Source organism: Podarcis bocagei (genome assembly GCF_964188305.1).
Source record: "Podarcis bocagei genome assembly, chromosome: 3".
Taxonomy (NCBI): Eukaryota; Metazoa; Chordata; class Lepidosauria; order Squamata; family Lacertidae; genus Podarcis; species Podarcis bocagei.
This window is the reverse complement of record NC_138127.1, coordinates 91,300,337-91,324,742: the sequence shown is the minus strand read 5'-3', so window position 1 is coordinate 91,324,742 and position 24,406 is coordinate 91,300,337. Positions and strand designations below refer to the sequence as shown.

At 45.0% G+C, this 24,406-nt stretch overlaps 1 protein-coding gene across 1 annotated transcript; it reads left to right on the top strand.

The window, feature by feature from the left end:
• Nucleotides 1–607: 607 nt before the first annotated feature.
• SLC22A7 (solute carrier family 22 member 7) lies at nt 608–22,816 on the top strand (the record flags this gene model as incomplete). Its single annotated transcript, XM_081188910.1, has 10 exons — nt 608–985; nt 3,533–3,636; nt 4,413–4,567; nt 6,005–6,173; nt 16,893–17,016; nt 18,592–18,707; nt 18,817–19,031; nt 20,125–20,233; nt 21,333–21,539; nt 22,628–22,816. 10 exons carry the CDS (start codon nt 608–610, stop codon nt 22,695–22,697), a joined length of 1,647 nt encoding a protein of 548 aa, XP_081045036.1. The 3' UTR covers nt 22,698–22,816.
• Between the last annotated feature and the right edge of the window lie 1,590 nt (nt 22,817–24,406).

The window sequence follows — 24,406 nt, the reverse complement described above, 5'->3', positions numbered from 1 at the left end:
AAGACAATCCCAAGCAAAATTGAGTCCCAATCCATGGGGCAGGGCAATAAAACCTATGGAGCATATTGGTCCCCATCTAGGCTTTTTTGACCTCGCCTGCATGCCCAGGTTAGGTCCTATGTCTGGGGCAGAAACTAATCATTTTAGGTGCAATCTTCCAGAAGAAAAGCTTTATTGGCAGGAGAAGGTCTGTGGGCTGTGATTCTGGCCTGAACAGTTGCTGATATGCATTGACTAAAGTTTAACTTTGAGGGCAAGAAGTGGTGGATAACCATAATATATTTAATTTCTAGCCTGCTTCCTTGCAGCAGCACTAACGGTTACTCGTCAACTGCTAAGAGTTGTTGCGTTAAACATTCTCCTGCTCCATGGCACTGCCCTCGCCATTTCCCTGGGACAGAGAAAGCGAAAGGTCCTTTGGCTCAAGCGAAAGGTCTCTTGGCTCAGCCCCTACCGGTGAGGGCCAGATGCACGATAGACATCTCAAAGTCCACACGGACGACGGCATGAAAAGTCATGGCTTCCTGCTCTTGTGGAGCAGAAGAGTTGTAGGGGATCCCTCCTGCAGCACCTTGACCCCTAAGAGCAAGCGAGGGCCTTCGCAAAGATGAATTTCGAAGACCTCTTGTGCGAGGCTGGGGGCTTTGGCAAATTCCAGATCCTCACTTTGCTCCTGCTCTGCCTCCCGAGGCTCTTCCTCCCTCTGCATTTCCTCCTGCACAACTTCCTGGCGGCCACCCCGGCTCATCGCTGCGCCATCCTGCATCAGGACCGCTTTGCCAACCTCACCGAGGCAGAGGTGCTGCTCATCAGCATCCCGAGGGATTCGGAAGAAGCCTTCAGCTCCTGTGAGATGTTTTCGGAGCCTCAGTTCCACCTCCTGCTCAACTCCTCCCAAGCGTCGACCAATGTCACATCTGTACAGCGCTGCCAGAATGGGTGGGTTTATAACCGGTCCCAGTTCACTTCCACCATAGCTACCCAGGTAAGCCTAGCATCTTCCCGTACATTTGGAGACCATCTGAAAGTGCAAACAAGTGCAAAGGAATGGGCTCTTTTGGAATTGAACAGAGAGAAATATGTACTTGGCCATAAGGCTCATTATTGCCTGGTCTCAGTCTAATCTACTTCATAGGGTTCTTGTGAGGGACAGAAGAACCATGAAGACTACCTTGAGCTCTGTGGAGAAAAATGCAATAAATAAATGCAATAAATAAATACATTACAGTTGTTACTCTCCCTTTCTCTGCCACTTTGAGAGTGCTTTGGGCAGTGAGCGTATGTTTCTGAGGGGATTATTTGTTTACTATTTATCACCATGATCATTATTTATTTCCTTTATCAGTTGCTTTATACATAATAAAAGAAATCAAAGTGACTAAATCCTAACAAATAAAAGCAGTTTAAAACTACGGGGAAATGTAACACCGTGATCAATACAAAATGCTCATCCAGTAAAATATCCATAAGAACAAGTCCTCCTCACTCACTAAAGCAGTGGTTCTCAGACTTTCCCCCCTGGGTCACACTTTCAGAATAAAAATTTGGTCGCGCCGCAGCAGTTTTATTTATTGATAAGAAATACATTGGAATATGAAAGGAAACTTGCAGCAGTGCTTGTTTGGTAACATAGAACACAGCTACTTCATAAAATGATTGTGAGGATATCCAGAAGGTATAAAATAATGCAGGACATGGATCTTTCCCAAAATATAATACAGTCATACCTCGGATTAAATGTGCTTCAGCTTGAGCGTTTTCAAATTACGTTCCGGGGCGAAGTAACGGAGCGCGTTACTTCTGGGTTTTGCCACTCGCACATGCACAGACGCTCAAAATGACGTCACGCGCATGCGCGGAAGCAGCAAAAGTGACCCACGCATGTGCAGATGCGCAGTCGCGTATTACATTCTACTCAGGATGCGAACGGGGCTCTGGAATGGATCTCGTTCGCATCCTGAGGTACCACTGTACTGATTGTCCTTGAATCTTCCTGCCACACTTGTAGGGCTGTCTTAAGCATATCTGGCGCCGTGGGGCAAAGATCCCTCTGGCGCCCCCTCTCTTTCCCAGAATTTAGAACTCGGGGCCTAACTCATGGACCACCTCGTAGCTCCAGGAGCCACTGCCCACAGAAGATGCCGCCGATGTGGACGCAGTGCGGCTGGCCAGACCGCCAGAACCCTGTGTTCGCTTGTGAGGCTCTGGGGTGCCTCTTCCTCCTCCGCTGCCTGACAACGACAGCCTGCTGCTGGTGCTACCCAGAGGCCTGAGGGCCTAAGGAGCAGGAGGCGGTTGCCACGCTGCCGCCTGTGCCCCTGGGAGTGGTGGTGGGGCAGTGGGAATTACCGACATCCACATTTCTCAGCACATTAACTTGGTGCTATGTCACCCCGGAACACCTCAGCTGACCCTTGAAGCTGTTTGAGCGTTAATGTTTGATCATTAGATGACAAACTTCTATCCTGGCATCTATAGTCAGGTAGGTAGCCGTGTTGGTCTGACGCAGTCAAAATATATAAAAATTGTCCGGTAGCACCTTAGAGACCAACTAAGTTTGTTCTTGGTATAAGCTGGACAATTTTTATTTTATTTTTATATGTATTTCTATCCTGGCAGTTCATCCTGGCAGTTCATTAGGAAGTCCGAGGGAAAGAATAACAAAGAAAACAAAGGAACGTTCTCAATGATGTAATCCTGGCCAACTGGGCCCTTACTCGTGGAGTAAGTCCCATTGAGTTCATTAGTCCTTACTTCCAGGGAAGTGGGTGTAGCCTAGATTATGTAACCTTTAGCTGCCATTCGAAAGCACCCCTAAAGAAAGGTACTCACATATTTAAAATGTTCAAAATTGAATTTATATTTAAGAATGAAGTACATGCAGTTGACACCTAGCTCTAGCTTATTTGGTAGATATTATTTAATTGGGAAAGTCCTGATTTGAATCAGCTTGATAGATTGAACCTGCACCTTTATTGCAGTGTTCAGAATGCATCATTCAAAAGCCTCAGTGGGAAGCTATAGGTGTCTGAACTCAAAATCTAAAGAGGTAAAAGAGTTTCCCCTGATTGCTGCTTAATAATAATAATAATAAAATAATAAGCCATTATCTTAATACTCTTGGCAGCTTCCAACAGAAAATAAAAACACATTAAAACATCAAACATTAAAACCGTCCCTATACAGCACATAGATTTAATAGGCTGTTTTCCCCACATCCTATCCCATTGGCCTGGCTTGCAGGGGCTGATGGGAGTTGTAGTTCAGCCACACCTGGAGGGCCAAAGATTCCACACACCTGGCACAGGCAATTCAATATCGCTCTTCCATACTGTACCTAATGTAGTTAGGGGAATTGCTGCAGTTTTGATTAATAAAGCAGATCTATTTGAAATCAACCCTGTGTTTATGTTCCAAAATCCTTGCCTGTGTATTTAAGGCACACAGGAGTCCTCCCGGGGGAAAATGGTGGCAACCCTGAGTCAAGCTGCCTATAGGTATTCTAAATGCTTCTCTGGGTCCTTTGTTCCAGTGGGATCTGGTCTGTGAGCAAAAAGAGCTGAATCACGCCACAGCCACCTTCTTCTTCATTGGCGTCATGCTTGGAGCTCTGATCTTTGGCTACCTGTCAGACAGGTAATTTTCTCACGCTTCTTCCTTATTGAAACCTTTTGTTCACATGACAAACACCTTTATCTGCCCAATTTGATTGCCACGCTTTATGGCAGTCTTCCCTTACAGGATGCCTTCCAGATATTTGGACTCCAACTCCCATCAGTCCCAGCCAGCATGACCAATAGCCAGGGATGATGGGACTTGTAGTCCATCAACATCTGGATAGCATCAGGTGAGGGAAGTTCTGGTCTACAGAACTTCCCATAAGTGAGATGGGGCAGGGTTGGCATACTAGGAATTTAGGAAGGAGTCTTTATTCTCAACCAAACCACTCATTATTAAATCATAGAAGTGATAGAGAATCATAGAGTTGGAAGAGACCACGAGGGTCATCTAGTCCAACCCCCTGCAATTCAGGAATCTTTTGCCCAATGTGAGGCTCAAACCCACAACCCTGAGATCAATAGTCTGATGCTCTACTAGCTGAGCCATCCCTTCAAATGATTAAGATCTTCTTGTCTTTAAACGTTTCAAATACGTTTTTTATTTTATTTAGTCATTTGTATCGCTTTGCTGCTTTGTCGTTCGTTGCCTTTGCAAAGGAAGGGGATTCTAGAACCTTAAATAATACAGAATAAGAACAACAGCTCCTCTGTAATTTCCACACTGAGTAGCAATGACTCTGCAGGCCATCAGGAGAGAGAGCCAAGTACTGTTGTGGCACATGGCAGGAACCCGAGCTCACAACGGTCTCCTTTACCGTGTAGTTAACATTTTTCTCTGTGGTGTTGTGGCAGGTTCGGCCGGAAGACCATGCTCCTGGTGTCTTACATGTGCACCCTGATTTGTGGGATGGTGAGTTCTGCGTCTGTTACATACAGTATGCTGGCGGTCATGCGGACCCTGACAGGAATGTCTATCTGTGGCCTCTCTCTCATCGTCGTGCCTCTGGGTAAGCACAACAAGAGTTTCAAGGCTAAGAAGCTGTAGCCGTAGAGCTGGGAACCTTTGCGGAAGATATGTGCAGGAATCAAGTTCCGTATTTTTCGCTCCATAAGACACACTTTTTTCCTCCTAAAAAGTAAGGGGAAATGTCTGTGCGTCTTATGGTGCAAATGTGTGGTTGATCACTGGCTCCCTTTCCGGCCCCGCCCTGTTGCCCAGGCCTCCATTGTTGAATGTTCTGCAGATGGAGGCTGTTTCATTCCCCAGCCACATGTGACTGGCTGGTTAGATTATCATATTCCGAAAGAAGCTGCAGAACTGTGAGTTGAACCCCATAAAAACAGGATTCCCCCCCCCCCGCAAAGTAAGCTCAACAACTTTGAGCTGATCCTCAAAAAAAGGGGCTTTTCCCCTTTGCAAAAGAAGCTGCACAACTTTGAGCTGATCCCCTGAAAAACGGGGCTTTCCCCCTTTCCTCCTCTAGGTGCATCTTATGGTCAGGTGCATCTTATGGGTTGAAAAATATCCCAAACGCAGATCTGGGTATCCACAGGGTCTGGGTATCCACAGTTATATGGTTGTTGGATAACAGATTGCCACACCTTTACAACTGTTACAACATCTGTGCTACTGACTCTCAGGCTTGTTGAAATATATATAACAATCAATCAATTTGAGTTGCACAACTCAAATTGGGTCTACTAGACCCAAATTTGTTAAGCGATGTGGACTAAAGTCATGTCTGGTGCCCCTTCAGGATTAAGGGCCCTGAAACTTAAGCTTCATTAGTTTCATAGTAGATCTGCATCTATCTATCTATCATTTATCATCTATATCTATATCTATTTATCATCTATCTGTCTATCTATATCTATCTAATTATTCCCTTCATAGAGACACCTCACTTCCTGAAAATGTAAAATTGAACCATTGTGAAAATGTATTTCTTGTCCAAAATAAAAAGTCACCAACCTTAAAATCACAAAACGCTTGGAGAGATAAATGGGGCCGAAATGGAAAGAGTACTGGAGCCAGTCATACTTGTAAGTGGGGGGCACTTCGCAAATTGGGCACCTCTGTCCCATTTGGTCTATATTGTATTCGGCTCTCCCTTGTATTACAGATCGACACTGCACATGTAGCGGGCACCAGCAGAGCTGTCCTTGCAGCTGCTATGTGCACCACAAGGTTCAAGTCCTTAAAAAGAGGCTAGCTTAGAAGCGGTGCAAAAGCCAGTCTCCACCAGAAAGCAAAGACACTGCAGCTGACTGGGCCTCTTTTACTGAGCATTGCTCCTTGACTCCAAACATGGGTGATGGTTAGATGAAGGTTTGCAAACAGTGGGTCTGGGCGGTAAGATCTAGGTCTGTTCTGTTTGGGCTCTCACAATCAAGTGCGTTTGTGTGTGTCTGTTTGTGTGCTAAACTCCATTTCTATGTTCCAGGCATGGAATGGGTAGACATCCAGCACCGCACTGTTTCTGGGATCGTAACCAGCATCTTCTGGAGCCTGGGGAATATGCTTCTCTCTCTGATCGCTTACCTGGTGCGAGACTGGCGTTGGCTGCTCTTTGCTGCTACTTTGCCATGTGCAGTGGGCCTGGTCTCTGTGTGGTGGGTGAAACTAACCCTGCATGATGGCTTGTGGTCCTGCCTTTCCTCAAGGGCATCTTCTTCACAGAACCAGCTGGCAACCTAGCTAGGCACACTGGCGGACTTCAGGGCTACTATAGATGCTTTCTTCAGTTAGCTGGTTGCAACTGTCTGCTTTGTTTTAGCACTTGTATGATTTATATGAGTTTGCTTTCATTTGCAACCTGCTCTGGGCTTGTAGGCCCCTCCAGACATCATTTTTTATTGTGCATTCATTATGATTCAGTACTATTTGAGCCTGCAAAAGTCTTGGGGCAGGCCTACGGCTTCCATTCAGTGCATATCCCATAGCAGGCTTCCTCAACCTCAGCCCTCCAGATGTTTTTGGCCTACAACTCCCATGATCCCTAGCTAGCAGGACCAGTGGTCAGGGATAATGGGAATTGTAGTCTCAAAACATCTGGAGAGCCGAGGTTGAAGAAGCCTGTCCCATAGCTTATGGCTGATCTCCTGTAACTTTTCATACCATAAGTGCTCTGGGTTATTTTTTGTCCCACTTTTGTTGCTCTACAGTCTGGCCTTATCCAAACTTGCCTTTCGCTCCTCTCTTTCCAGGCAGAGATCTGTGCTTTAATGCTCCTTGTCCAAAGAGACCCCCCCTTTTTTTTGCCCCAAGCATTCCCCACAAAAACCCCCACTTTTTAAAGCTGAACCAGAGCAAACACCGATTTGGCTTTTCTGCAGATTGACATTTGCTCCGATTGAGCTTGAAAAGAGAGGGTTTTAGTGGAAAAAGCTCCAGAGGAAAGCAAAAACAGAGGAGCTCAGAAAAGGAGATTTATACAGTCATACCTCGGGTTACAGACGCTTCAGGTTGCGCTTTTTCAGGTTACGGACCACCGAAACCCAGAAGTACCAGGATGGGTTACTTACGGGTTTCGGCAACCGCGCATGCACAGAAGCACTAAATCACGCATGCGAAAAGCGCCGAATCGCAACCTGTGCGTGTGCAGACGCGCAGCTGCGGGTTGTGAACGCTATGGGTTGCGAACGTGCATCCTGCATGGATCACATTCGCAACCCGAGCGTCCACTGTATTGTGGACCATGCCTGCAGGGGCGGAGGAAGGGAGTGCAGTGGGTGTGGGCCGCCTCGGGTGTCACCACTGAGGAGGGTAACAAAATGCCAGGCGGCACTCACCGCTGGGCCTGCAGTGCGTCCAAGCCACATGTCCCTTCTGGGAGAGACGTGGTGGCTTGGGCACATGCAGGTTCCAAGCTGCCCAAACGGTCCGCCCGCTGCCTCCCCCCCCCCAGCTGTAAGGTGGCTGAGTGGGAGGAGGCAGGCAGACTCCGGGGCTCCCATAGTGCGCCCCGCCCCTATGGGCGGCTTGCCCCATCACTGGGCACACCGCCCCAGGCGCCCAAGCAGCTTCCTCCGCCGCTGCATGACTGGAAAGAGTGGAGGAAAGGTCAGTTTGGATAAGCCATCTGGATCATGGAATTGTGGAATTGGGAGAGGCCCCAAGGGGTCATCTAACCGAGCATCATTTATCAGGAATGAGGCATTTGCTGGTGTATGCTGCCTGACTACTCCCACTTTGTTCCTCCTTTGGCGTAAGAAGCTTCAGCAAACCAGGAAAGCCTGGTTTCCTATTAACAACTCAACCTGTTGTTGTTGGCATCTGTCTGCCTTGAGAGAAAATGGAGTGTGCCTCAAGGGGTGAAGTCAAACTGCTGTGTTAGCAGCACTGAAGGGACCTCTTTGGGGCGCAAGCCTAGGCAGTGTGTATAGAGGTCCTGGGCTGCCCGGATGACAAGACCCCTCTTGGCCTCACTGATGTGGTCCAAAGGAAAGCAGAGCAATATGTTTGGCACCAGCTTGGCTGCAGGAGTTTCCGGAAGGAGGCGTACAAGGCGACATCCAATTCTTCACACGCATCCCAAAAGTGTACATATATTTATACTAGGGGAAGTGTGTACACACAAAATCATAATTATCTTTGGGGGAAAATCGCTTGTAAAAATGTGTGTTATACAAAACTGGGTAGAAAATGTGAATATTAGAAGACATGCCTAAGGAAATATGTAATCTTTGTGTACAGTGTGTGGATTTTATACAGAAATGACGTGAACTGAACTTGGGATTGGCAAATGTAGAAAGCAGAAGAGACAAGTTTAACCATCTCATTTGTGAAGAACTGGATAGCGTGTTAATGCTCATGATTTTAAATTAACTTTCCCACCAGAATTACGTAAGGTAACAGTGGATGCATGCACAATGCACATTTTATTGAACCCCTGCAAAGGATTCTGGGAATTGTAGTTTGCTAAGGTGTTTGGGATTGCAGCTCTGTTAAGGGTAAATTATGGTCCCCAGGATACTTTGGGGCAGTAATGTGTTTTAAATGTTTGGTATTCATGCAGCCAGTGCCTGTAAAGAGGACATCAAGGGGTCTCGCCTCTTCGACTCGTGCACTTTGCATCCAGTACACATTAATAGAAGGGTGTCAATCTATGTTAATCTGTGTCCAGCACGTTTGATATAAATGAAATGAGCCATCAGACACCTGGAGCCAAATGCTGAATCCACACGCACTGGCATCTTGTATAAGTAATAGTTCACCAAGTTGTTCCTTTGCCAAGAGCTGAATGTTCAGGCTGAACTAGAACCTGGGTGACAGGCAGCGAGATGGTCTGTTTCAGAATCCCACCTCCCCACTCCTAGAACTGAGAAACTAACAATTATCATACCTCCTCGTGCTGCTTACATGTTTTGGACGCACAAGATTCTGGGAGCTTTCAAGCACAAACCACACATTATATGCCAAGGTGTGTGGCTTACTCCCCCTCTTTTTTTTAGTGAAAAGCATCCTTAATAATAATAATAATAATAATAATAATAATAATAATAATAATAATTTTTATTAATACCCCGCCCTCCCCAGCCAATACTGGGCTCAGGGCGGCTTACATCAGTTGTAAAACAATTGGTTATAATACAATTTAAAAACAAGATTAAAATACAACATTAAAATGCAGCCTCATTTCAGTAGAAACTCAAATCAAAAACTTTTTGGGGATGAAAACGTCAAATCTTCACCAAGCCCAACTATCTAGACTGGTCCTACGTGGGCCAGAAAAAAGCCAAGGAAGTCCCCAAATAGGAGTTCCATCACAGAAGGAGAAAGGAGAAAGGAAAGAGGGGGAGGGGATCAAGTTGGTTCCAAGCCAAAGGCCAGGCGGTACAACTCTGTCTTACAGGCCCTTAGGAAGCTATAATCTTGGAGTAACAAAGGTGCCCTAGGCCTCACGTTCAAGGTGTTGGTACTAACATATAAGGCCCTATGCAGCTGAGGAAAATGTTACTTGAGAGACCACCTTATGCCTGATAAACCCAGCAGATCACTATGGAATAGCATTCCTGTCGAGATACCACAGGTGCCCATTACCTGCACTTTCCAGAAGCAATTGAAGATTTTTTTTTTTGTTCTGACAGGCTTCCCCAGCTGGATAAATGGGTCTTTGCCACGTGTGTCCACTTCTTAAGGTTTTAGACTTGTTTTTAAATGTATTTAATATTTTTTGTGTTGTTAAATGTTTCTAATTATGTGTAAATTACCTTGAGATGGCAGTTTAGAAGACGGTTAATGGAACAGCTCCCTCTCAGCTTCCTTCCTTGGAGGTTTTTAAGCAGAGGTGAGGTGGTCATCTGTCATGGATGCTTTAGCTGAGATTTCTGCACTGCAGGCTAGATGGCTTGGGGTCCCTTCCAACTCTACTATTCTAGGATTCTAATAAATCAGTGGTAATAATAATAAGACTAATAAATCGGCTAACCCTAAGCAGAACCTTACTCCCTTCACAGAGCTACAATTCGCATAGTGGTTTAACAACTGATCCCCTTTCCCGGACTTCCGGGGGCGGCGCGAAACTGTAATGGCGGTCCTCTTCGGGCTCTGAAGAGGGGCTCCGCGGAAAAGGGTCGTTCGCTGCGGCATAGCGACGACCCAGTAAGATAAACCACGGGTAGAGTGAGCCCGTGGCCGTGGGACTCGGCGGGCACCAGAAGCTGCTCCGAAAGCACAGAAGGGACCCCGTAAGGAGACCCGGAGTGAAGGAGGGGTAGCGGTGCTGTGAGTTCATCGCTCTTTCCGCGGAAGCGAAGCCGCGCGGCTGTTACAGATGAGCGCTGATCCTTCTTCCTAAAATCAACGCTAAACTGCAAGCAACATACCCGTGAGTAAAGGGGTTTAAAATTTGGCAAAAGAAATTCGGCTAATTTGGCTGAAAGCGGGAGACGAGAAAAGGGAAGTCCGTCTTCCGACATTGCTGACAAGATCAAAGCAAAGCTTATAGAAACGGAAGCATTTGAAACGGGACTTTGGGAAGTTTAAACTTTTTCGTGCTATAAAATCTGCCTATTTTATTGAGCTGAAGGTGGAAATGGACATTGATTAAAAGAAGCAGCAGATGGTGACTTTCCTCCTATCTTTTTTCTTCTTTGGGCTGTATTTTTAAAGAGCCAGATTGTCGGGCTGCCAGAGAGAGAGACTGTGTCAAACTGCGGAAACAGTTGCAAACTGTGCTAGAAAGTAATTGTTACATTTGAGCAGAAAAGTCTGATTGGGATACTGTTACAAGCACCTTTCGTGAAACTCTGTCGATTTATAAAAGGTGCTTTGGGAGATCTTGAATTTATGAAGGGACTTTTGGATTAACGAATTTACTGTTCTGAAACAATTTGGAACTTTAATGGCGGATTACTTCCTTCTTTGTCTTTGAAACCGGGTGGCACTCCCCCTACAGGGCTTTCGGATTATAAAATCCTGGGAACTGACTTTTGTTTTGAATTCCATCTCACTGGCTGTTTACTCCTGAATTCGTCTTTCCCATGGAACAATAGACAATTTGACCTTGAACATTGACAGATGTGTAATGAGTGGTGCAGGGAGAACAAGAGCGTCTAAAGCAAAGGAATCTAAAGAGGCTAAGGAAAAAGAAAAGGAAAAGGAAAGAAGACCAGCACAATTTGTACAAACAACATTGACCCAAGGACGCCGATCGTCGGTTCCAGCTGTACTGGTGTCTCATAGAGAACAAGGGGAAATAACTGAAAAGTCCACTGAGGAAGATATGGCAGCAGGTGGGTCAGACACACTATTAAAACAAATATTGGAGCAACTATCAAGTTTAAACCAGAAGGTGGACGATCAGTCTGTGAAGATAGATAAAGCAACTTCCTCGATCCAAAAACTGACTGACCAAGTTTCCCAGCACACGCAAGCCATAGAGAAATTGCAAGGAGCAACAGCGGAAAATCGAGAATTAGCTGGAGAAGCAATCCAGAAAGTGGGAGTCCTACAAAAAGAGGTTGAAGAAATAAAAGGCGAAGTTAGGCCCCTGCACAAACAGGTGGGTGAACAACAAGTCTACCTGTCAATGGTGGAACTGAAAAATCGTGAGAGCAACATCAAATTGAGAGGTATTCCAGAACTCGAGCAAGGAGACTTGATTGGATACTTAACACAGGAATTCTCGAAGTTCTGGGGTTTAAAGGAAGACACAGATTTTAGGATTGTCTCGGCATACAGATTGGGAAGACTGGTAAGGAAAGACAGATCCAGAGACTGCTTGATAATTTTAAGAACAAAGGAAGAGAGAGACAAGATCCTAGGCCTTCACTTCAAAAAAGCAATTGAAATACAAGACAAAAGAGTGGAAATTTACAGAGATATTCCGAGGCAGCTGCTGGACCTTAGAGCCACCTATACAGAATTAGCAAAATTGCTGAGACACAACGCAATTCCCTATAGGTGGGAGTTTCCACAGGGATTATCCTTCACCTACAAAGAAAGGAAGGTTAAAATAAGAACACCTGAAGATAACCAAAGGTTCCTTCACGACCACGGAGAAGATCTCCAAAAAGGAGCGGATTGGCTTCCAGTTTTACCAGCACCAGCACCGCCCGGAAGTGGGCCAACGCCTATACCTTCGGGATCTGAACAAAAGAAAGACACCCCATCTTAAGAACATCTTAATTAGAACAGGATGTCTCTGCAGCTACTTAGTTGGAACATAAATGGCGGGAATTCTCCGGAAAAAAGGAGAAGGATATTTCATATCCTAAAAAAAGAACAATTGGATGTAATATGTTTGCAAGAAACACATGTGACTAGGCTCCACAGGAAAGTATTAATCAATAAAAGACTTGGCCAAGAATTTATCTCATCAGACAAAGTTAAAAAAAGAGGTGTTGTAATTTATGCAAAGGAGAACCTGTCGCCAAAATTTCTATTTAAAGATGATCATGGAAGAATCCTCGCAATTGAAATCCAAACACAAGGGGAAAAGATTTTGATATTAGGAATCTACGCGCCAAATGATGGAAAATCAGAATTCTACAAGAAGCTGCATGAGACAATGATGGACTATCTGGACTATGCAAATATTATTGTGATGGGAGACATGAATGGGGTGGTGTCTACAAATATGGACAAATCTCAAAATCAAAACTTAACAACAGACGGCAGACTCCCTAAAACTTTCTTTGAAATGACAGACAATTTGGATTTGATTGACATTTGGAGGACAAGGAACCCCTTGGGTAAAGAAGGAACTTTCTTTTCTGAGGCCCACTTGTCATGGACACGAATCGACCAAATTTGGATATCTAGAGGGCTGGCTCCGAAAACGAGAAAAGTGGAAATCTGCCCAAAAACCTGCTCCGACCATAATGCCTTAAAAATGGAATTGAGACTTTTCCCAACTGGATCCTTCAGATGGAGAATGAATGACACCTTGCTAAGAGATCAAGAGATTGTTAAGAAGGCCCAAAAAACGCTAAAGGACTACTTTGAAATAAATTTGAATACTACGGTGGAGAAAAGAATAATCTGGGACGCTAGCAAAGCTGTAATGAGAGGGTTTCTGATACAACAGAATACAATAAAGAGAAAATTTTGGAATGGAAAAAAGGAAAAAATTCTAGAGAAAATAAGTGAAGGAGAGAAAAAGCTGAGAACTAATCCGAAGTCAAAAGAGGTGCTAAGAGAGATCAAATTCCATCAAGCACAATATTCGAAATTGATTAATCAAGAGATTGAGTGGAAAATCAAACAAATGAAGCAGAGATCGTTTGAATCAGCAAATAAATGTGGAAAGTTGCTAGCTTGGCAATTGAAAAAAAGACAAAAGCTAAACACGGTCACAAACTTGGAGATTCAAGGAAAAATAGTTCAGAAACCAGAAGAAATAAGAAAGTGCTTCCACAGATATTTCAAAGAACTTTATGCACAGGGGCCTCAGAAAGAATCGGAAATAGACCAATTTTTGAGGACAAATGGACTATCCAAAATAAGTCAAGATAAAAGATCAATTCTCAACAGTAAAATAACTCAACAGGAAATTGAAGGTGCCATACAAAATATGCAACTTGGCAAATCTCCAGGCCCAGATGGTCTCACCTCCAAATATTATAAGACTCTGAAGGATTGTTTGATACAACCGTTGCTGGAGGTTTGCAACCAGATTATGGAGGGGAGAAGGGCACCGGAAACGTGGAAAGAAGCATTCATCACATTGATTCCTAAGTCAGAGAAGGAAAAGACTCAGCTTAAGAACTACCGTCCCATCTCACTCCTGAATGTGGATTACAAAATATTTGCAGACATTTTAGCAAGTAGACTTAAAAACGTTTTAAACGAAGTAATTCACAAGGACCAAGCAGGCTTTCTCCCTGGTAGACACATGTCTGATAACACCAGGAACATTATTGATATATTGGAGTTGTTGAGAATTAGAAACACAAGGGCTGCTTTAATCTTTATTGATGCGGAGAAAGCATTTGACAACATTTCTTGGATGTTTATGAAGAAAAACTTGAAGGGGATGGGAGTGGGACGGGGGTTTGAAAATGGACTAGAAGCAATTTATTCAGAGCAAAAAGCCAAGTTGATAGTGAACAATGTGGTGTCGGATGAACTTCTAATTGAAAAAGGGACACGACAGGGGTGCCCTTTATCCCCTCTGCTATTTATCTCTGTTCTGGAGGTATTGCTGAATATGATTAGGGAGGACCAGTTGGTGCAAGGTATAGAGGTCGGAGCGAAACAATACAAACTGAAAGCCTTTGCAGATGACCTAGTCTTGACAGTACAGGAGCCAGTATCTAGTACAAAAAGAGTTTTGGAACTTATCCTGGAGTTTGGTCGGGTGGCGGGATTCAAGTTAAATAAACAAAAAACTAAGGTTTTGGTCAAAAATTTGACATCTACAGAGATAGAGGGGTATCAGAAAGAGACAGAGCTAAGTGTGGTTAAGAAAGTGAAATACCTGGGGGTATATTTGTCCACCAAAAATTTAAATCTTTTTAAAGATAACTATGAAAAATGTTGGTTGGAAATTAAAAAAGATCTGGATATTTGGTCAAGATTGAAACTTACCTTGTCAGGCCGAATCGCAGCTATAAAGATGTGTGTTTTGCCAAAAATGCTGTTCTTATTTCAAACCCTTCAGGTCGTGGACAGAATGGAATGTTTTGGAAAATGGCAGAAGGATATTTCTAAGTTTGTCTGGCAGGGCAAAAAGCCCCGAATAAAATTTAAAATACTAACCGACTCAAAAGAAAGAGGGGGGTTTGCCCTGCCGGACCTAAGGTTGTACTATGAAGCTGCAGCCTTCTGCTGGTTGAAGGATTGGTTCCTGTTGGAAAACACCGATGTCCTAGATCTGGAAGGGTTTGACAATGTGTATGGTTGGCATGCATACTTGTGGTATGACAAGGCGAAGGTTCATAAATTGTTCAAAAACCATATTGTCAGAAAATCAATTTTTGCCGTCTGGACGAAGTACAAGGACTTATTAGAAAGCAAGACCCCGAGGTGGCTATCACCTGTGGAAGCCAAGATTTCAAAAAAAAAGCCCAATATGGAGGCCTACTGGCCAAAGTATTGGGAACTGATTGAAAGAGTTGGAGATAATTGGAAGCTCCAAAGCCAGGACAAATTAAAAGGTAAGGTGCGAGACTGGCTACATTATGCTCAAATTCAAGAGGTATTCAAAATGGACAGAAAAGTGGGTTTCCAGTTGGAAAAATCGAAATTGGAGACGGAGTTGCTAGAACCAAAGATTAAGGTACTTTCGAGAATGTATGACTTGCTGCTTAAATGGAACACACAGGATGAGACAGTTAAATCTGCTATGATAAAATGGGCACAGGATGTGGGACACAACATTATGTCTGAAGACTGGGAAAGGTTATGGAACACCGGTATGAAATTCACGGCATGTAGTGCCTTGAAAGAGAACATTATGAAAATGGTATACCGGTGGTACATGACTCCAGTCAAGTTGGCTAAAATATATCATCTTTCTGATAATAAGTGTTGGAAATGCAAGGAGGCAGAAGGGACATTCTTTCACCTCTGGTGGACCTGCCCGAAAGTAAAGGCCTTTTGGGAAATCATACATAATGAGCTGAAAAAGGTATTTAGATATACCTTCTCTAAGAAACCAGAGGCCTTTCTCTTGGGCATGGTGGACCGGAAGGTGCCAAAGAAGGATAGAACCTTGTTTATGTATGCAACCACAGCAGCTAGGATTCTCATCGCTAAGTTCTGGAAAACACCAGATTTACCCACACTGGAGGACTGGCAGACGCAGTTGATGGACTACATGGAGTTGGCAGAAATGACTGGCAGAATCCGAGATCTGAGCGAAGAAACTATGGAGGAGGACTGGAAAAAATTTAAGGACTATTTGCAAAAACATTATAAGTTGTTTGAATGTTAAGATAGCGCACGATTAAGAAATGCTATGTTTCCGTAATTTATTTTAAGAAATGATAAAGTAAGTATTGATAGAAAAAACGAGAAATATTTGAAACAAATTATTATGTTTATTAACAATGTCAAAACTAAATTACAATTTTTTGAAATTGGTAACATAATATATTTAAAGGTACAATAAGATGGGAAACAAGATAACAAATTGCTGAACTGGTTAGAATAAGGAACGCAATGCTGAGAGGATGTGAGGAGGTCCAAAAGTGAAATGCTGAAGGATGTTAAGGAAAGTTTCATAACATTTTTTCTTGTTTTTATTTTTTCTTATATATATATATAAAAAATGCTTCTTGTATCTTGCCATGTAAACAAATTTGTAAATCTATGAAAAGAAACGCAATAAAAAATCTTTAAAAAAAAAAAAAAAACAACTGATCCCCTTTCCCAAATGAGCTCCCATTGCTTGGTCCCCGCTCCTGCCAACCTAGCAGTTCGAAGGCACGTCAAAGTGCAAGTAGATAAATAGGTACCGCTCTGGCGGGAAGGTAAACGGCGTTTCCGTGCGCTGCTCTGGTTCGCCAGAAGCGCCTTAGTCATGCTGGCCACATGACCCGGAAGCTGTACGCCGGCTCCCTCGGCCAATAAAGCGAGATGAGCGCCGCAACCCCAGAGTCGGCCACGACTGGACCTAATGGTCAGGGGTCCCTTTACCCTTTACCTTTACCCCTTTACCAAGGAACTCTGGGAACTGTAGCTCTGTGAAGGGAAATATTGGTCTCCTAACAACTCTCAGCACACTTAACAATCTATCGTTCCCAGGATTCTTGGGGGGAAGCCATGGCCATTTAAAGTGGAATTATACTGCTTCCAACGTATTGCGCGATGTGGCCTTTTCAAAATAAGCTGGAGGATGTGAGCAATGTATCAGACAACCTGATTATTTTCTCTTTTAACAGGTGGCTCCCAGAATCTGCCAGGTGGTTGCTGGCCAAAGGGAAGTTGAAGGAAGCTCGCAAGCATTTGCAGGCTTGTGCCAAAATGAATGGACGAAAGGAGTTTGCTGCGAAGATAAACCTTGAGGTGAGATGGGGCAGGGCTTTTATTTATTTATTTCATCCGGAACTCAGTCCCGGCCGCTCTCAGGTGGGTGCCATTGCCATTCTAAGAGAACAAGGGAGGTGTTTATGAAGAGTTCCAGAACCCATTTTTCTAGAAAAATAGCACTGAGTAGGGGCATTAGAAACTAATAATGAAGAGACATGATTGGAAAACACCCCCCATGCAGTGGTACCTCAGGTTAAGACCTTAATTCATTCTGGAGGTCCGTTCTTAACCTGAAACTGTTCTTAACTTCAGGTACCACTTTAGCTAATGGGGCCTCCTGTTGCCGCTGCACAATTTCTGTTCTCATCCTGAAGCAAAGTTCTTAACCCGAGGTACTATTTCTGGGTCAGCAGAGTCTGTAACCTGAAGTGTATGTAACCTGAAGCGTCTGTAAACTGAGGTACCACTGTACCACCAAGTGCTACTGCCATGGAAAATGCCACAGACAGCAACATGGAACAGCGGTGAGGGCTGCCTGCCCAGTGTCTGTTTTTCGGATATCGCAAATCATGATGTATGTGCGTGAGTGCACTATGCAAAAATCACGATGCAGGAAAAACCGTGAAGCCAGCCCAGGCCTCTGCACAGCACCATCCTTATTTCAGCCATCATGATAATATCAGTATATCATAATGTTTAGCTAGCGATTTATCGCGATGTTGAAAACCAGATATCGTAGGGTTGCTACAGAGTTGTTCAGCCTTGCTTTGCACCCACAATTTTCACCTTCACCCTCATTCTCAGGGTGCCTCCTCCCTCCTTTTTTGATGCATTAGGATCCATTTGCAAATTTTTATCCTACAAGACTGAATGACGTTTTCTTACATTCGTACCCTATCCTATCAATGCAGACTGCGCTGGTTTTTAAAGATGTACATATTACGAGCTGCCTTGTGGGAGGGTGCCTTCATGAGTAGAAAGATGGGGGTAAACCATTATAAATAATAAAAAAAAACACCGAGCAATTAAAACCTGTTTAAAAATTGAAAATCCTGCTATAGAAACGGTTCGAGCCAAAGACCTGAAGAATATGAATAATATCTGACATTTGCATGCTCTCTCTCATATATATATATATATATATATATATATATATATATATATATACACACACACACACACACACACACACACACATATACATGGGGCTTTCTGACCCAGTTTTGTTTCTGTTTTTACTTTCTCCTGTTGCAAGAGGGTTTACTAGTGGAGGGAGAATGAGAGACAATTCCCCGCTAAGTTGTCTGCTGCTGCTCATGCAAGCCAATAGTGAATTCTGATTTTTTTTAAAAAATTGTGTCAGTGGAAGATTTCTTCATGCCTAATTGACACAAGGGGTGGTTTTTCTGAGGGTGTTATGGGGCACCCCATGTGCTACAACAGCCTCAGAAAGCCCCCACCGCTTGGGGTGGGGGAACCCCATTGGTGACAATGGAAAGCTTTTTTCCAAGCCTAATAGCCTGGTGGAGCCAGGATGGGAGATAGTGGACCAAATGGTCTACCATGAGGAAGTCCTCCACTCCTGAACTGACCTCAGCTTCCCTTCTTCAGATGCTGAGCAAGACAGCAGCCGTGGTAGAGCAGAAGCTAGGAGGGAATTATTCTTACGTGAGCATCTTCCGAACACCGATGCTGAGGAAAATCTCCTTTTGCATGGGGGCCGTGTGGTGAGACACCTCTTTCTCTCTTCCTCTTCACCTCACCTGTGGGTTAACGTCCTCTCTGGGCCTGAGTCTGGGGTTCCTCTGCCCACCTCTTTATCTGCCTCCCCTTCAGGTTTGGGGTGGCCTTTTCCTACTACGGCATGAGCTTGAACATCAGTGGCTTCGGCCTGAGCATGTACATGACGCAGTTTGTCTTTGGGGCCATTGAGATCCCTGCCAAACTCATCGTGTACCTCGTGGTGAATCGATTTGGACGGAAGCAGAGCCAGGCCTGGTCCCTCATCCTAGCTGGGTTGTGCATAGGAGTCAACATTGCCGTCCCAAGGTGTAAGTAGGTTTGCTTTATTCTTATTGCCTCTTGTTGTTGTTGTTGTTTTCCTTTTAAAACGTTCTTCAAGCCAAGAAAATGGATGCAAATGATCATGTCACAGCTTCCCTGTCCTTCTGAGGGGGCTCAGAAATAATGGCTGGGAAGCTGCCCCCCTTGCTTCTCAAGACCCCTAGGCAGCTGCCTCACTCTGCCTACTGATAGGGCTGTCCCCGAGTGGCCGTCCCTTGGCCGTCCCCAGGCGGCCAAGTTGTGTTTGCGGTTACATGGGGAAGCGGGAGGAAAGCCTAGCAAATGAAGTCTCTACAGTGCAACCAGATTGCTTCACTAAATCAAATTCCGAGCATGCAAAAAGGGTGTGTTACGGGATGAAACTCCAACCCTCACCCCTCTGAGCTGTCCATGGGACAATCTGTACTGGATTGGCTTTCATTTGCCACTCCTAGCTCATGGATGGCACGGCCAGCTTTGGCATTTTTCTTGAGGGTAAAGATGAAGGGACCCCTGACCATTAGGTCCAGTCGTGACCGACTCTGGGGTTGCGGCGCTCATCTCGCTTTACTGGCCGAGGGAGCCGGCACACAGCTTCCGGGTCATGTGGCCAGCATGACTAAGCTGCTTCTGGCAAACCAGAGCAGTGCACGGAAATGCCACTTACCTTCCCGCTGGAGCGATACCTATTTATCTATTTGCACTTTGACCCAACTGCTAGGTGGGTAAAAGCTGGGAGCAAACAACGGGAGCTCACCCTGTCGCGGGGATTCGAACCGCTGACCTTCTGATCAGCAAGCCCTAGACTCTGTGGTTTAGACCACAGTGCCACCCGCGATAGTAGGAGTACTGAATTCAGCCCCTGCATCCTCCTGACCAGATGATGGGTATCGAGGCCAGGTGAGAGTTGCTAGCGCAGCTGTGCCATCAGGGACATCAACAAAACAGTGGCTTTTCAGGATCCATTACAACGTTGCAGGAGGTGCTTGCGACAGCATGGCAACATGCTCAGGATTGTTAGCACTGATTTTTCCTGTTGTACATGCAAACATTTTCCTTGTAGTAGCTCCTTTCACCTTTTCCGACTGCTTCTCCTCCCAGCACTGGGGATTTTGCGTTCTGTGGTTGCCATCATAGGCAAAGGATTCTCTGAAGCTGCTTTCACCACCGTCTTCTTGTATTCCTCAGAACTCTACCCCACTGTCCTCAGGTAAGGAGGCGCTCCTGTCTGAGCTCACAAATAACTCCGCTGGAAGCCTGTGCATGGCTGTGACCTTCTTATGTATGCCCCTCCATCTTTCAGGTGGTGCATACCCCAAATAAATACAGTCCAATCATTGGCTTTTCTCAAACGATTTACCAAAATTTATAGCTGCGATGTCCAATTGATTTATTCGGGGATAGCCAGTGCGGTGAGTGAGTTGAAGGGACCAGAGTGTTACACAATATTCCAAGTGTGGTCAGACCATAGATTTGTATTATGCTGTTATGAAGTAGCCACATCAGGAAGAATTGGACAGATTTTTGCAACAGGAGCGGGAAACCAAATTATATATACATAAAACATTTAAATAATTTGGTTTTTATTTGTTAAAATTTGGAAAACTAAGAAAATTAAAAATTAAAATTAAATAGGTACCATATTGGTCTGAATATAAGCCACTCTTTCCCCCCAAATTCCAACTGTGAAAAGTTAAAGTGTGGCTTATATTTGTGACCTTACGCTCCTGGCAAAGTGGCGCGGCTCCCCCCCCCCTGGAAGCCCCGGGCTCCCAAGCTTGCCCCAAGCCGCTAAATTTTAAAGGTGTGGCTTATTTGCAGGTGTAGCTTATATTTGGGCCAATACGGTATTATGCCATTATGATATCAGCAGTTCTATTTTCAATAGGGCACTAAGCTAGCAAGGTTTAGACATTTACAAGTCACCTCAGCCCTTATTATTAATATTATTATTATTTGTAATGGAATTTGTTAGTTGCTTTCTCTTGCCCAGAGCAACCCAAAGAGACTTACAACCAAACAAACAAGTGCATGGGAGAAGCGGGGTGGGTTCCCCCATAACATGCATTCCCCTTTCCGACCCACCTGGATTCCCATTCTGGGCTCCAGCTCCAACAAGAGCCAGCAGCCTCCCAAGGAGCCCCGGGCGCCATTTTGCCAAAGGTCTCCTCCAGTTGTCCTTAGACATCCCAGCTACCACTTTCCCGACTGATAAGCTGAGAATGGAATCGTCCACCCAAGACATCCCATGCCCAGCCTCTCTTGGCAGGACTCAAGCCTTATGGAAAGCCTCTCCGCTTTGCTTCCAGGCAGAATGGGCAAGGGTACTGCGCCTTCATGGCACGCCTGGGTGGTTCGGTGGCTCCTCTCGTCTTCATGCTGGACAGCCTATGGAAGCTTCTGCCCCAAGTGATCTACTGCATCATGGCCGTGCTCTGCGGCTCAGCAGCCTTCTTCCTCCCTGAGACGTTAAACACGGAGCTGCCGGAGACTGTAGAGGATGTTGAAAAGCGAAGGTGAGAGCCGGGGAGAGGCAGAGAGGCAGGAAGTGGTGGTGGTGAGGGACTGGCTGAAAATATACTCTCCAGCATTTCTCTGATGAAAATAGGGACACTCTATTCAGTAATAATACAGTGGTACCTCCGTTTTCAAACGTAATTCATTCCGGAAGTCCGTTTGTGTTCCGAAAACTGAAAGCAGAAGCCTCAAAACAGGAGCCGCAATATGGAAAACTCAAAACAGAAGCTGTGTTTCCTGTTTGATTTCTGAGGCACGTTCGAAAACTGAGGCATTTACTTCCAGGTTTTCGGCATTGGATTTCTGAAACGTTTGACTACGGAGGCATTTGAAAACCGAGGTACCACTGTAATACAGTGGTACCTCGCAAGACGAATGCCCCGCAAGACGAAAAACGCGCAAGACGAAAGAGTTTTCCGTTTTTTGAGTCGTTCCGCAAGACGAATTTTCCTATGGGCTTGCTTCGCAAGATGAAACGTCTTGCGAGTTCTTGCGAGTTTGTTTCCTTTTTCTTAAAGCCGCTAAGCCATTTATAGCCGCTAAGCTGCTAATAGCCGCTAAGCCGCTAAGCCGCTAATAGCTGTGCTTCACAAGACGAAAAAACTGCAAGATGAAGAGACTCGCGGAACGGATTAATTTTGTCTTGCGAGGCACCACTGTAACAATAATTTTATTATTTATACCCCTCCCATCTGACCGGGTTCCCCCAGGCACTCTGAGTGACTTCCAACATATATAAAAACATAATAAAACATTACCCATTAAAAAACCTCTCTATGCCTTCAGATGTCTTCTAACAGTTATATATATACTTATCTCCTTGGCTTGGGGATCGCATAACTCTATACCCTCCAACATTTCCCTGATGAAAATAGAGGCATCCTAAGGAAAAACAAGACATTCTGAGATCGCATCAGAAACCAGGACGGCTTCTGTAAACCCAGGACTGTCCCTCCCTGGAAAATAGGGACACTTGGAGGGTTTGTGAAAACTAACTGGTGGGAGACCCTGTTGCATTTGTGCTAATGCGCCAGCCTCCACTTCTCAGCAAACAGCACTGATCTTTTTCTTTTTTGTTTCCCTGTAGCTCAGAAAGGGAGAAACACCTGCGTGGGAAGGTGTCTGAAGTCGTGCCTCTGCAGTCGTTACAGAAGTGACCTGCTGAGGGGTTGATGCAGCTAGCAATGGGGGACTTGGGCCTTGCAGAAAAGATGATCAAGGGCAACATGGTGCGCAGGCTTAGATTTTCTAATGCAATAAAGTGAAGGGCGCAATCCGCTTTGGTGTCGTTCCTCAGCGTGGAGGTGAGTGGCTGATTTCCAGGTCTTGCTCTCGGCTGTTTAATTCATTCGTGGTTTGACTGGAGTGCTGGCAGTTACAAGCAGGGCTCAGGAGGACATTCCCTAACAGACCATTGCTGGTTTTGCCATTTGCACAACAAAAAGGGCATAGCCCAAAATTTTCTTGAACAGCAAAGGGCACCAAAGGCAGGAAGCAACCACCCCCCTCCCAGGTCAGTTCTCTTCTTTCTTAATTGCCACACATCATGACTGGAAACACAACAGAAGCCTCACCTGAACAGTACAGTGGTACCTCGGGTTAAGAACTTAATTCGTTCTGGAGGTCCGTTCTTAACCTGAAACTGTTCTTAACCTGAGGTACCACTTTAGCTAATGGGGCCTCCTGCTGCCGCCACACGATTTCTGTTCTCATCCTGAGGTAAAGTTATTAACCTGAGGTACTACTTCCGGGTTAGCGGAGTCTGTAACCCAAAGTGTCTGTAACCCGAGGTACCACTGTATAGAAATGTGGCTCAAATGCACATATTTTGCAAGTAATCCTGCCCTTCCTAACCAGCCTGCCAAGAATGAGAGGTCAGCATCTGCTGTGGCTTTGGCCTGAAAGAAAGGAGTAAGTTGTTGCAAAGATGTGGGCTTCACTAAAGCTTGGATCTCACTGGACGATTATTTATTAAATTTGTATACCACCCTTCATCCATAGATCTCAGGGCGGTTCATGTCATCCCCCCAACCCCCAACCCCCAAAATCCCCAAACACCACAATCTAGCCATATGCCAGGATATACTCTAGATCCAGTCACCTGTCTGAGCCTCTTGGGCTTACTGATCAGAAGGTTGGCGGTTCAAATCCCCACAACAGGGTGAGCTCCCGTTGCTCTGTCCCAGCTCCTGCCAACCTAGCAGTTAGAAAGCATACCAGTGCAAGTAGATAAATAGGTACCGCTGAGGTGGGAAGGTAAACGGTGTTTCTGTGCAGTCTGGCTTTGTCGCAGTGTCCGTTGTGCCAGAAGCGGTTGAGTCATGCTGGCCACATGATCTGGAAACCTGCCTGTGGACAAACGCCAGCTCTCTCGGCCTGAAAGCGAGATGAACGCCGCAATCCCAGTCACATTTGACTGGACTTAACCGTCCAGGAGTCCTTTACCTTTTACCTCAAGCTATTTCCCAAACTGGGTAACTACTTCCATGATTTTACTAGAGCTACATGCTAGCAGCCTCTCAAAATTCCCCACCCTGTCAGCAGGCAGAGGAAAGGGGGACGCTTTCACCACTGGGGCTCACCATTAGTAGCATCTGTGGCTTCCTTCTTATTTCTTCAGGGTTTGCTGTTGTGTTTTCGGCAGCAATTGAAAATTGCATCCTGAACCTAACCTTGTTCCAGGGTGTGTGTGGGTGTGAATGTGAACTATTCAGAAAAACTGCAAAGTGACCTTCTTTGCTAGGAGGGTTGAGAAATGGAAAAACCTTGGACGTTTTCTTAGGGGGAAATGACTTCTCAGCTTTAGATTTAACATTTCTTGCTCATTGTGTACAACAGTGGTTCTCAAAAGGATTTGATGCTCCAC